At 39.1% G+C, this 13956-nt stretch overlaps 1 protein-coding gene across 1 annotated transcript in view; it reads left to right on the top strand.

Moving 5' to 3' along the window:
- The window catches only part of CCZ1 (CCZ1 homolog, vacuolar protein trafficking and biogenesis associated), a 28317-nt gene that overhangs the window by 9977 nt on the left and 4384 nt on the right, over window positions 1-13956 (top strand). Inside the window, exons 9-12 of the mRNA XM_081297141.1 lie at window positions 1103-1164; window positions 1437-1548; window positions 6408-6441; window positions 7066-7183. Coding sequence (XP_081153267.1) covers window positions 1103-1164; window positions 1437-1548; window positions 6408-6441; window positions 7066-7183 — 326 coding nt within the window. The remainder of the gene's footprint in view (window positions 1-1102; window positions 1165-1436; window positions 1549-6407; window positions 6442-7065; window positions 7184-13956) is intronic.

The raw sequence follows: 13956 nt of genomic DNA on the forward strand, positions 1-13956 counted from the left end.
AAGGGTTTTTAAGAAGGATCTCCTCCTGGTCTTAGCTTCTTTCCAGATGGGTTGAGGACAGTAGCTGATGGTTCTGGGGTACTTCCTGTACACAGCCATGGTTCCCAATGCCCAACATGCCTGCAAGATCTCATGATACCATGACAGCAGTCCCAAGAGTTAAGTATGCTGTCCCATCCCACAGATGAGGCAATCCAGGGTCCCCCAGCAAAGACTTGACCTCAGAGTCTTCCAAATCCTGAAGCACCTACTTGTGAGCACACCCCTTAAGGCTACAGTGCTGTGCCACCATAGACAACTGATATCTCTGTACAGCTTAAGAGAGAGACAACATAGGAAGCCACAGCACACAATATGGTAGCGTGACATGGGCATATGAAGCCTGTCTTTCAGTGCAAACTAAATGAATGAGAATTGATCTGTACATTTTCACCATTGGGCTCGTAATGTGTTTTGGGTCTTCTGAAGTTCTGTGTTAAAGCTTTGTATAAACCAGAAGAGCATCAAGCATTTTTAACAGAAGTATCAAGTTTTCACAAACATGACTATTGTGTTTGGATTGTTTCATTTCCTATGTGTGTTGAAATGGTATACTTTCAGCAATTAACTAGGGATATGTGACAAATACAAATCTTAGAAGAGACATGGTGTCATGGCTGAAAGTAGAGATTTTGACACTGGACAGGCCTGGTCATAATGTCTGCCCCTGCCACTCATTGTGTTGGTGCAATTCTCCAAACTTCAGTTTCCAATCTAGGAAGTGGGAAGAGGACATTCCCCACAGAGTAGTGTGTGATTTCCCAATTTATGCCACATGGGAAATTTTAGTTGTTTTTCGTTTGTTGTTTGTTTTTAATAAGGAGCTAAATTAGTTTGTGGAATTTGGGGTATGGTATGATGACAGGCATGGTTAAAATCAGTTCTTTATGAATGTCTGTAATCTTCTACCTTTTTTTTTTTTTTTTTGGTGGGGAGGAATATGGAAAATTGATACAAAGTACCTGGAACCAACTAGCAGATGGGAATGTTATTTGTCAAAGCTTTGAAAGTAAAAAAAAAAAAAATCTAATCAGTCATTTTTGAACTTTAAATGTGTTTGCAGTTGGCAGGAAGGGATTCTCCAATAAGAGCAGAAATGCCAGGAAATCTTCAACATTATGGAAGGTAGGACCTTTGTTCTTTGATTTACAATATTAGGTTTCATTAGCTTTCCTGGTAAAGGGGAAATGATGAACACTGAATTACCTTTGTGCTATTGGTGATAATCAACAGAGGAAATTCTTTTGTTTCCAATTAATTTAAACTATAAATTTTATCATATTCTGATTTCATGTTTTCTGTATAGCATCTAGTTGCAAAAATATTGATGTGTATTTCTATATTCCTGTTTATAATTTACCTCATTGAGTTGAGTCATCTCTGTGCTTACTTTTAAGATTTCTTACTGGACCCTTGAACCTTAATGATCCAGAAGCAAAATGCAGATTCCCCAAAATTTTTGTAAATACAGATGACACTTATGAAGAGCTCCATTTAATTGTTTATAAGGTAACAACTGTTTTTCCCTCCAGTGTTACAGATTAATACTAAAGTAAATCTTTCTTGCATGTGTACTTGAGTACGTATGCAAACCTCTTAAATGTTTTTTGGAAAAATTGTTGGTAGTTCTAATTATTGTAAAACTCAAAATGGGTGCTCTTCTGGATTAGTGTGTTTTCAGCTCTTTTTAAACAATTTTGCTGTTAGTGAAAGAATAGCTTGCTAAGGTGGTGCTTCTCAAATATTTGAAGTCCCATGTACTCACAAACCAAAGGCTGTCAGGGTGGTGCCACCTGTCAGTTAAATGCCCCCTGGCTATGGCCACACCTCAGTGAAATCTGCTTTTGCTCTGATTCTCAAAGCTGAGGACTTGTTATTATATAAGGATAGTATTTTTATTTTTGTTAGGATACTCTCTTATAAGGATATGTACATTAGGTTGAGTTTTCTTTTTTTGTTGTTTTGTTTTTGTTTTTCTTGCCTGTTGCCCAAGTTGGTCTTGAATTCCTTGGCTCAAGCAATCTTCCCACTTCAGCCTCCTGAGTAGGTGGGTCTACTGGCACATACCTACACACCCAACTGGTTTTCTTTTTATTTAAAGACAGTTTTTGGTGTAAAGAAGACGACCCAAGTATATGTATTGATCTTCTTTCCCACCCCAAAACTACAGTGAACTAGTTTTAATTCATAAAGACCTAGACATGATGCCCCAAGAGAACAGGAAGGGAATCTCATAACTAGAAGATGGAAAGGAAATGTAAGAGTGGTGACTGAGAGGAGAGTGGAAAAGGCTCTGAGCCAGGGAGTGAGAGGAGACAGGAGCCAGAGAAACTCTTAACTCGGAACAGAGGTAGTCACCTGAGGGCCAGTGGGAACTCAGTGTAGGAAGAAGGGGAATAAGGAAGGTGTTGTCTCAACTAGTCAGTGCCCCATACCACCCCACCACCACTTCCTGTTCTTACACACAGACAGGCCTACAGCTGAGCACCTGTCCCTGGGTGAAGATTGAGGGTTTGTGTAAAAGATAATAAATAATTGAGAGAGACCTTGAGTAGTTAGTGTGGGTCTCAGCATCTGAGAGTCAGGTCCACTCATTGTGACTTCATCTGCCCAGCATAACTGCTTCTCTATCCTTACCCCATGTGGAACTTCCATGCATAGGCAGCTTTCTGGTTCCCTCATTCTTAAACATGAATAAAAAATAAAACTACAGGCACCCAAAGAAAAAACAAGAATTCTAGGAATACCCAGGAACTTTTAAAAATCAGTAGCCACTAATTGGAGAAGTTGTACCTACAGAATTGAAGCAAAATGATATAAAAGAGTTCGGGTTATATTGAACTCGGGTTAATTAAAAATATTTAAAAATATTTTAAGCCAGGCAATGTTGTGCATGCCTATAATCTCAGCAACTCAGGAAACTGAAGCAGGATCATGCGTTCAGAGCCAGCCTAGGCAAGAGAGACCCTGTCTCAAAAAAAAAAAATTGTTTTATTGTGGTAAAATATATATGTACTATAAAATTTTCTGTTTTAGCCTTTGTGTTTGAGGGACTTAATCCAGGATGGCTCTACCACTGAGCTATACACCTCTACCTCCAGTCCTTTTTTAAAATTTTTATTTTAAGACAGTCTCACTAAGTTGCTGAGACTGGCCTTGAATTTGTGATTGCTAGTATGATAGGCATGTGCCACCCCACCTGACTGTTTCAGCCATTTTTAAGTGGACAATTCAGTAGAATTAAATGTATTCAGAGTGTTGTGCAACCATCCAAAACTACTTCATAACTTTTAACTGAAACTCTGTACCCATTAAGCAAAACTCTTTCCCCAGTCCTGAAAATATGATTTTAGACATGTGACATTCATTAGCAGGGTAAAGATAAGTTGGCCTGCTCCAGAATATAGATTAAAAGGACAGTAGGTAAAAAATCATGGAAGGAAAGGTGAGAAGAAAGGATTAATTCAGGAATTTAGGAAACAAGTAGAATAATCATATAAGAAAATGCCTATCTGAAGAGGAACATAATTTTCTAAAGTGTAAAGATTCTCTGAATGTCTGCCATAATGAATGGAAAAGACTCACACCTACACAACATTGGGCAACTTTAGAAATATAAAGAGAAGATTTTGAAAGCTTCCAGAAGGAAAATTTAGTCACCTGCAAAACTAGCACCATTAGTTTTCTAGCTAAGCCCTATGTTGGGTTACAATGTTACATTTAAAGTTCTGAGAGAAAATAGTTTTCAGTGTAGACATCTTAGACAAGCCAAATTATCAATCACAGGTGACACAGAAGAAAAGGTCTCATCCCTGCATCCTTTCAGAATGTTGCATGGAGCCAACCCTCATCAGAGTTAAGTGGGTAAACCAGGACAGGGAGCACCTTGGAATCCAAACCACTGGTTCTGACCCAGGAGAGTAATAAAGGGAAGTCTCAAGATGACAGAGCTCTTAAGTTTGCCAGCATCTAACACCTCAGAGGTATCCATAATGGAGCAATAAGAAGAACCACTCTTGGTTTTCAGGGCCTCTAAAATATAAATATTTTTTGTTTGTGAAATGGTATTTTATTTTATATTTTTTTTAGCTGTAGATGCATACAATACCTTTGTTTTATTTATTTATATTTTTTATGTAGTACTGAGGATTGAACCCAGTACCTCATGGGTGCTAGGCTAGCACTCTGCTCCTGAGCTACAAATCCCAGTCCCTAAAATGGTATTCTGAAGCAGTTAAATGTGATGAAGTGCCAGGGAAATGGAAGTTCCAGAGAAAACATACAAAAAGACGTGTTCCTAAAATGAGGCATGATTTATAGCAATAGCTAGAGGAAGGAATTGGTCCATTGTCTGTCAAGCTAAAATTCTTCTGCTTTGAATGTTCAGACACAATGCCTTTAAACTCTCAGGCTGGTCCAATATTAGTCCTTATCTTTGTTTCTTTTTTTTTTTTTTTGGGTACTGGGGATTAAACTCAGGAGTGCTCTACTATTGAGCTACATCCCCAGCCTTTTCAGTTTTTATTTTGAGTCAGGGTCTCACTAGGTTTCCTAGGCTGGCCTTGAACTTGGGGCCCTCTGGCCTTAGGCTCCTGGGTAGCTAGAATTATAGCTGTGTACCACCATACCCAGCCTTATCTTTTTATAAGCAGCTTTATTGAGGTATAATTCATATACCATAAAATTCATGCACTTAAAATGGTCATTGGTCAATTCAGCAATTTCTCATTGCAAAGTTCATTGCCTTAAGGTTTGGCAGTTCCTAAGGACTAGAGGACCCAGAAAAGCCTTTATATTCACACTCATGGTCTGTTATAGTGTAAGGGAACATGTGAAGTCAGCTCAGGGAAGAACATGTAGCAAAGGCTGGAAGTCACCAGGCGTGAGCGCAAGTTGTCCTCTCCCAGTGGAGTCCTGCAGACAGCACAGCACCTACTTTTGTGGCACAGTTGTGTGAAGTGTGTGGAGTGATGCCCTCCAGGGAGCTCACCTGTACCTCCACGTCTGAATCAGGGATTGGCTACATAGACGCAGTTGGCTCCATATGGCTGACCTCGTCTCCAGCCTGCAGGGGTCAGGATAATACTGCAGAGGCTGTGGTGATGAAGGATGTGGCCTGTAGTTTTCTTATGTCATGATAACTTTGTCTGGTTTTGCTATTAAGGTGATGTTATCTTCATAGAATGAGGAGGTAAATGTTCCCTTCTCTCATTTTTGGGAAGATTTCCTGAAGAGTTGGTGTTAATTCTTTAAATATTTGGTAAATTCATAATAGAGCCAACTGTACCAGGGCTTGCCTTTGTGAGAAATGTTAAAATACTGGTCTCTTGTTACTGGTCTGATTTTCTATTTCTTCTGGAGACAGTTTGGTAGTCTGTGTCTTTCAAGGAATTTGTCAGTTGCATTGAGTTTTTCCATTTGTGGGTGTGCAGTGGTTTCTAGTGGGATACGATGCCTTTGCTACTTTCTTTTCCTGTAAAGTCAGTAGTGATGTTTGCTTTTATTCCTGATTGTTGTCATTTGAGTCTCCACCCCACCCTCAATCTCCAGTCTAGCAAGATTTCAGTGTTGTTGATCATGCCAGAGAAACACTGTTTGGCTTCATTTATAGTCTCTTGTTGTCTGTTCTCCCCCCTGTGTGATTGACTTCTGTTCAGATCATTATTATCTTCCTTCATATTTGCTTCAAGTTCAGTTTTCTCTGTTTTCCAGAGTCTTAAGGTGGATGGTTAGGTTATTGATTTGAGACTTTCTTCTTTATAACATTAGTTTAAAGTTTTGAAAGACTGTCATTGTTTCATACTGGATTTTTTTTAACACTGCATTGCTATGATAAATTTTAAACTTAAACATTTGGGTTATTTATTATCTTGGTTGTTGTAAATTGCTATTACTTGCCTAATGTCATAACTGCAATTATTTGCTGGAATAAAGATAAGATAACTTCAATTTATAGTCTTTTATTAATGGAAACTGTCAAGTACACATAGACTAGAATGATGAAACCCCAAGTACCTGTCACAGAGCTTAATCAATAAAAGGCTAATCTCTCATCTGTCCCATTTGCGTTGCATTTGTCTTGTTTGCTAGAGCATTTATATCACCAGACCCCTTCACTTGTAAATAGCTCCCTTTGCCTCCCTGACTGATGAGGCTATCTCCTGTAGCATAACCATTAGACCATTGTCACACCTCACAAAACAGTCTTTCCTTAATATCCATTGTATCCAGATTGCTCCAGTCGTCGAAAAAGAATCTTTTTACAGTTGGTTTGTTCAAATCAAGATTTAAACAAGCTCGCCACATTTTGTTATTACACGTAGCCTCCTTTTTGTGCTGTTTTATAATCTCTGGTTTGTTTTCTCCAGGCCATGAGTGCAGCTGTGTGCTTTATGATTGATGGTAGGTGCACACCTATGTCTGGTTTCAGCCTGACCACATAAGCTTTTTGTAATTTGCTATGTTCTGTTTTTAAGCAATAAATAATGTGCAGTAAAAAGCAACAGAGAGGCTATATTAAGGGCTGTTCCCCATCTGGGAACTCTTTTACTTGAGGGGCCCCTTCTTACCCTTCCCACTTGTCAACAATAGACCTGTGTATACCTCTATACCTGCCCACTTGTGTGTTGGGGGTAGCAGTGGTTCCTGATTCAGAGGGTTAAATGAGGTAGGAATTTGAAAAGCATCAAGCAGCACGTTACAGAGTGCTGTCATATGTTAGATCCACCTGGGCAGCAGCTGATTGCCACCCCTCAGGGTGCATGTAAAGCCACTTTTCACAGTAAGACTGTCTTGAATCTTTTTTATCTTAAATATAACTAATTTAAATTCTTTCTCTTTTGTTTGCTGGGGGAGAGGTATCTGATCATCTGATTGTTTTATTTCCTAAATGTTTTGTTTATATTTAATTGATAGTAAAGTTTTATTTGAATACTATTAAATATTGGAGGTAAAAAATAATATTGATCTGTTTAACACAAAGTATTGGGTAACACTGAATGTTATTTTTTTAAAATTACTCACTAGCGTCCATACAGCTGACGTTGGATTTTTGCCGAAGACTGGACAGCATTGTTGGGCCCCAGCTTACAGTGCTGGCATCTGACATTTGTGAGCAGTTTAACATCAACAAAAGAATATCTGGGTTTGTACTTTGCTTCGTGTTTACTTACAAGCACTTAACTGATCATGGAAAAATAGGGTGGTTTTTAACTTAAGAATATTGACCATGTTAATATTCCGGTATTTACTCCAAATGGAGTAATATGCCATCAGCCTGTCTGAAAGTTTCCCAGGGAACTGTGCTTGAGATCTTTGCCCTTTGATGATGATTAGGGCTTAGTCTTAGTATACTAACATGACCCTTCAGCTCTCCCCATTGGTGGCATGACCAGATGGGGTTAGATGAGCTGTCTGTGTCTGCGGCCTTGTCCTTTAGAGTGTCCCATGAGCATCCCCTTGCCCAGCCCAGATTGTTGCATCACCGTGGCAGCATTAGGCAGTGTGGCATTGCTTTGCATAGAGCAAAAGCAACTTTGCTTCTCCTGTGGAGATGCACAGTGAAGGTGGCCATGCTGCAAGCCATTGGGCTCTGGTCCCAAGTCTGCCACATCAGGAAACTCGGGGTTTGACCCCTCTTGTTTTGTAGAACACTGAAAAGTCATTGAACTTTTTCTGCTTCTCTGTTCTCATTATAAATTAGAACTATGATAAAGATAAAATGAGTAAATGGAAAGCACTTTGACATACACAAGCCCTGTTTATCAGGATTTTCATCCCTTTAAGCAGTTACTAAAATGCTGTGAATTTATTTAACAATGTTCTCAGCCTTCATCTGTTAGTGTCTTTGGCATTGATAAGCAGCAGCCTCTAGGGAGCTCAAAAAAACTCAGGGTGAAAGTACTTTTAGATTTGGTACAAGTGCATGTGGCTTATTCACAGCTTACTTGGTTTTAGAGAACTAAGAATGGACAGCAAAAGATAAGGTCAAGAAATGAAAGTGCTGGGGCTGGGGATGTGGCTCAAGCGGTAGCGGCGCTCGCCTGGCGTGCGTGTGGCCCGGGTTCGATCCTCAGCACCACATACCAACAAAGATGTTGTGTGTCTGCCGATAACTAAATAAATAAATATTTAAAAAAAAAAAAAAAAAAAAGAAATGAAAGTGCTGACCGACTCCCCTCCTAATAGTGCTGCCTGCTGATTTAATTTTTTGCCCATGAAACTGCCATATATTCTTTCTTGAAGAGGCAGGAGTAAGTGAAATCTGTTTTGGATCATACAAGTTAAGAAGTAGCAGATAGGTTGATAAAGTGTTTGTAGCATCATCCCCAAGCTCTCTGAGATTACTGGACTCTGCCTTTACTTTCTGTGGATTCATGAATTCCAAGTGACTCGTCAACAGCTATCCAGGGGTGGAATTTGTTGTTGAGTACCTTTTTTGCAAGTATGGTTACCTGTCCTTTAAATTACACAGGAGAGAGAGCCTTGAATATTATTCTACCTCAGAAAGCAGTTTTCTCTGTGACATTTTATTATGAAAATCATAGTGAATACTTATCTACTCCCTGTTAGATTCTGTAGTTAATGTTTTCCTACACATATTTTATCACGCATCCCTCTATCCTAAAGGACAGGTTTTAAGAGAGCCACTGTACAGTATCACTAGCTCCCCCCAAAAATAGGGTACCTGGAAAACTGGATGGCAGAGTAAACATGCCAATTTAGGTGCATAGACAAGAATCGGAATTCTAGACGTGTTGTTCTAGACCTTTTGATAGTTCTTGATTCATCTGAGATTTTATATATAAGAAGCTATTGTTTGCTAAACAACAGATATCAACTGGCTGAAGGTAAAAGCTTTGGGGTACAAAAGATAATGTGCTTTCCTTCCAAGAAATCCTTTTGACTCAGACCAAACCATCTTATATCCCTGACCTGGGCCCTCCCCTTTCTCCAAAATTCAAATCCTAGAGAAATTAGGTTGGCATGGTCAGGGGGAACTCCTGAGGAGAAAGGAAGACCTTGGCCACCTCTCCAGGGCATTGTTGAGGATTTAGGAGGCAGGGAAGCCGGAGCAGGGAGCCATCCTAGACCCAGAGGCTAATTCCAGTATCTCTGTACCCACCTGTTCTCTCAGCCTCAGCCCTTGCTGCAAATGCCCAGAGGCTGTTCTCCAGCATCCTTTGTGGTGTGGAATGAGTCATGCACTGGAGCTGTTTGCTTCTTGCCAAGATGAGGTCCACCCCTTTAAAGATTGGCATGAAGCAAGGCTATTTGGTCTTAGATTTCTATCTTTAGTGTTATACCTTGCTTTTGTCTACTTAAGGACTTATTATAATTATTATACCCTCCCCCTTTTTTTAATGGTGCTAGGGATCAAACCAGTGCTTTGTGTGTGTGTGTTTTGTTTGAGAGTAATTTATTAAGAAACATAAATACTGGAAATCTTACCTATTTTTTCTTCAGACTTTCTATACTTGAACCCATGTGTAAGCATAGTGATGCAAACACACCATGTTTTTACATGTGACTTTTTAAAATTTAATATATATAAGTTGTAGATGGACACAGTAGCTTGTACTTATTTATTTTTATGTGGTGCTAAGGAGAGAACCCAGTGCCTCACATGTGTGAGGCAAGTGCTCCATCACTGAGCTATAGCCCCAGCCCTACATGTAATTTTTTAAAAATATGTATTACGTCATAAATCTAGAACTTTAAAAAATATGTCATGGACATCATTTTAAATTAATAAATATGGATCTGTCTTGTTTCTGATGGCATCATGGTATTAGATGCATTCTTGATTGGATAAACATTCTAAGTATTGTAAAAAGAAGAATCTGGCACATCACATTTTTCTCTGAGGCTATCCTTAGAGTTCAGGGGCCAAAGGAATATGCAGTTAAAGAGTGGGTACCTGTTGCCAGATTACTGGCCCATGGTGGTGCCATTCTGTACACTCCCCAGCTCCGCCACCAACACCTATTCTTTGTACACTTTTCTTTTGACATTTTGGTAGGTGACACTGAAGTCAGGCGTCTCTTTGTGGTTCATTGGCATTTCTGTGTCCTCTGCAAATTGCACTCTGGATTCTTTGAATCTTTCTATTGAAGGGTTTCTTTTTTTTTTCTTTTACATCAGTAACCTTAATATAATACCCTTTGGTCATGATATGTATTTTTTTTCTTTAATTTTGATTTTGCTATTTTGCACAATATATATGCATGGGGTTTGTATGTAATAAGTTTTTTCAATTCAGTTCTTTGGTATTCCATCTTTAATGTTATACTCTGAGCTTTCCACCCCAGTATAATAAAAATACAATCCCATTTTTACCTCTGGTACCATTATGGTTTTATTTTATGTATTTAAATCTTCAGTTCACCAAGAGTTTTTAAGAAATTGAGGCAGAGTTCTAACTTAAAAATTGTCCCCCAAATCGATAGTTTTCTGAGACTCTAGTTTCTGTTCCTTTCACATATCCCTGTTCATTTAGTTAATTCTAGTACTAAATCTGAAAAGGATGGGGAGGAGGAAGTACAAAGTTTTCAGAAAAGGAACTCTTTCCTGTGATCTGTTTTTGAAGGGGAGGTTGCTGGAGATGGGCTGCAGGGCCTAGTGCATGCTGGGCAAGCACTTTACCACTCATCCATATCCCCAGCCCCAGTGGTCAGTTTTAGTATAGTTCTTTTTTGAGATTGAGTAGGCTCAGATTTGTAAAGAAGTGAAAAGTACGGCCATTAACAGTAGGAGTCAATAATGATCAGATACAGGATTGGACACTGACAGAAGGGAAGAGAAGGGAAGGCTGGCCTAGCTAGAGCCATGGTGTGGTAATAGGGAAGGGGGAGGGGACGTCGTCCAGGAGTAGGTGTGTGCATATTTCCAGGATTCTTGGGGTACCTTCACTTCCTTATTACTTTGGAGAGGCCAGGGGAAAAGAACTTTATTAAGTTAACTCATAAATAAAGTCCAGTTTTCCTTTTCATGGTACCCAAATTTCTCAATTCAGCATTTCCTCTTGGCCTTCAATTAGGTCAGATAAGTGAGGAACTCTCAGAGCCATATTTATCTAGAAATCGTGTATCTGGCAGTCTTAGCTGTTTAGAACACAGCCCACCACAACTTGAAACAGTGGTTATCTTTGTGCCTTCAGCTGTTGAAGCCCATAGGGGAAACTTCAAGCAGCTAGGTGCTCACTGGAGAAGTGCTGATTTCCTCCACTGTGTCACGGCACCCTTTCTGGGCATGCTTTTGAAGTTTGAGAATGTTTTCATACACCTGGTACTTAAACATTCCACTCTGGCATCTCAGTAAAATTATTGCTATTTGTTCATGGGAGGTCTCCTCACATCTTCTCATGACACCTACCAATCATAGTTACGGTCCTATTCAGTACCTAAGGACATGGATACCAAAATCCCTGGATGTTCAAGACCCTTAAAAGGCACAGCATTGCAAGTAACCCATGCCTATCTTCCCATGTGCTGTAAATCATCTCTGGGTTACTTAGAACACAGTACAGTACAGTCCAGGTGCTGGGTAAATAGTCATCCTGCGTTGTGTGGGGAATAATGACAACAAAATGTTCATACATGTTTAGTACAGGTACAGTTTTCCTCCAGTATTTTTGATTCATAGTTGAATCTGTGGGTATAGGATATACAGACAAAGGACTGATTGATTATATTTACTGATTGATTATATTTCAGCGTAGAGCAGAAGAAAATGAGTGAAGATAAGGTTGACCAGGAGGTATTTTTTTCTCATGGCTAAAAATGATGGGTCTATCAGAAAATAGGAAATCTTTTTTTAAAGTTAGTGCATACACAAACTGAGCTATAACCACTTAAAATGGACTCCCCCTCCCATGTGTTTTGAAGACATCATTGTGCTGTGGTTACTTTGTATACTGAACCTCAAAAGTCTTCATGAGGTCTGGGCTGTAGCTCAGTGGTAGAGCGCTTGCCTCACATGCTTGAGGTACTGGGTTCAATCCTCAACACCACATAAAAAATAAGTAAATAAAATAAAGATATTGTGTCCACCTACAACTAAAAAAAATATTTTAAAAAAAAGTCTTCATGAAGAATTCTGTACTGTTTCGTTGTGTTTAGAGTTTCCTATATGGACATTGTTAACTATGTTTAGTATGTTCTCTTTTTAAGAAGGCATGAAACGTGTGATTTTGTGTTTGAAAAAAATGCTTTGATTTTTAGAAGGAATGTCTTAGCTATTTGAAAAAGATACCAGGTAACCGTGGCTGCTGCTAATTCAAAACTGACACACTGTAAGGTCGTAAATTTGATCACTAATAAGATTGTACATTGAAAATTATTCTGGCTATTTTGAATGTGAGCAAGTTTCTCTTTTCCTTTTATTTAATAGTACATTGCAAGTAGCCATTTTTCTGTGTCTGTTTTTTATTATGTTTTATGGAGGATGGGGTAGAAAGAGTTGCATTTATTTAACCCTGTTTTACCTAGTTAAATAACGTTTTTAATATAAATTCCAACTTGGGGGTACAAAAGACAGAGTTTCAGTCCATTCTGAATGGACTAAAGAAAGAGTGTTTGGGGGTTAGACAAAACAGCCAGAACTTTAAGTTCAACTTAAGTTACTTGTGTATTGAGACAGCTAAATTGAAATTCTTTCCAAAAGTCTTAAATTTTTTATTTTTTCATCTAGTTTTTCATGTTATTTATTTTTCTTAGTTTTAGGGATCTATTAAAAACAAATTCTGGTTTTGTAAGAGATTTATTTTTATTTTCCTGGAAACTAAATCACCCACATTCTTTCTTTGCCTAGATGTAAAGTATTACAGTAGTAACCCACTTGTCCGGAGGTCGGATTTCCGGCACCCTCAGCCCTCCAGAACATGGCTGCTAACCCTGAAGTAAGCGGAGAAGGCTTCTGAGCCCTCAGTGGCAGGCTGTGCTCAGGCTCTCCCCAGAACCCAGGGTGTTCAAAAGGGCACAGTGAGATGGGAGGGACGGGGAGGCACCTTGTGAGCTGTGTAGCCCAGTTGTCCCCGTGGTTCCCTGAGAAAGACACAGGGACAAATGAGAAGTGATTGTGCAAAGAAGGAAAAATATATATCCCAATTAAAATTTTACTTCAGCAGGAAAAGCTAATACATTTTAAGCATGATTTCCATTGAGGAGGATAAAGAGCTTTGTTACAGTATTAAGCTTCAGTTGTGTGACTGGGTAATCCACATGGAGCGCCTCCTTCATTCCCCATCACTGTGGGATAAATGAGATGTTACTCTCCTGAGTCAGAGATTGGCAAACTCTTTCTGTAAAGGGCTAAATAGTAAGTATTTTAGATGTTGTGGGCTATATATGTTGCAACTACTCAACTATTATTTTAGCTTGAAAATAGCATAGATAACGCATAAATATTTGTATGGGCATTCAGTGTTCCAGTAAACTGTTATTTAGAAAAATGGCCAGATTTAGTTTCAGGCCTGTAGTTTGCTGACCCTTCCACTAGAAGATAAATAACCTGTGTGGATTTCATTTGCATTTGTTAAAAAGTCAGCAATAACCAAGTGATTACCATTTATAAAGCACTATGATTTCATTTAGAAAATACTTCCAGTGTTTAAAAAAGAAACTTTAAATGGGCATAGTGGTGCACACCTGTAATTTCAGTGACTTGGGAGACTGAGGTAGGAAGATCAAAAATTCAAGTCCAGCCTCAGCAATTTAGTAAGACCCTCAGCAACTTAGTGAGACACTGTCTCGAAATAAAAAGGGCTGGAAATGCAGCTCCATGGTAAAGCACCCCTGTGTTCAGTCCCCAGTACCCTCCCCTTTCCCCCCCCCACAAAAAAAAGGTAAACTTTAGGCCAAACATGGTGGCACATGCCTGCAATCCCAGCTATATAAGCGAATGAGGTGGGAGGATCAC

This window comes from Spermophilus citellus (assembly GCF_964194105.1).
Source record: "Spermophilus citellus genome assembly, chromosome: 6".
NCBI classification, from domain to species: Eukaryota; Metazoa; Chordata; class Mammalia; order Rodentia; family Sciuridae; genus Spermophilus; species Spermophilus citellus.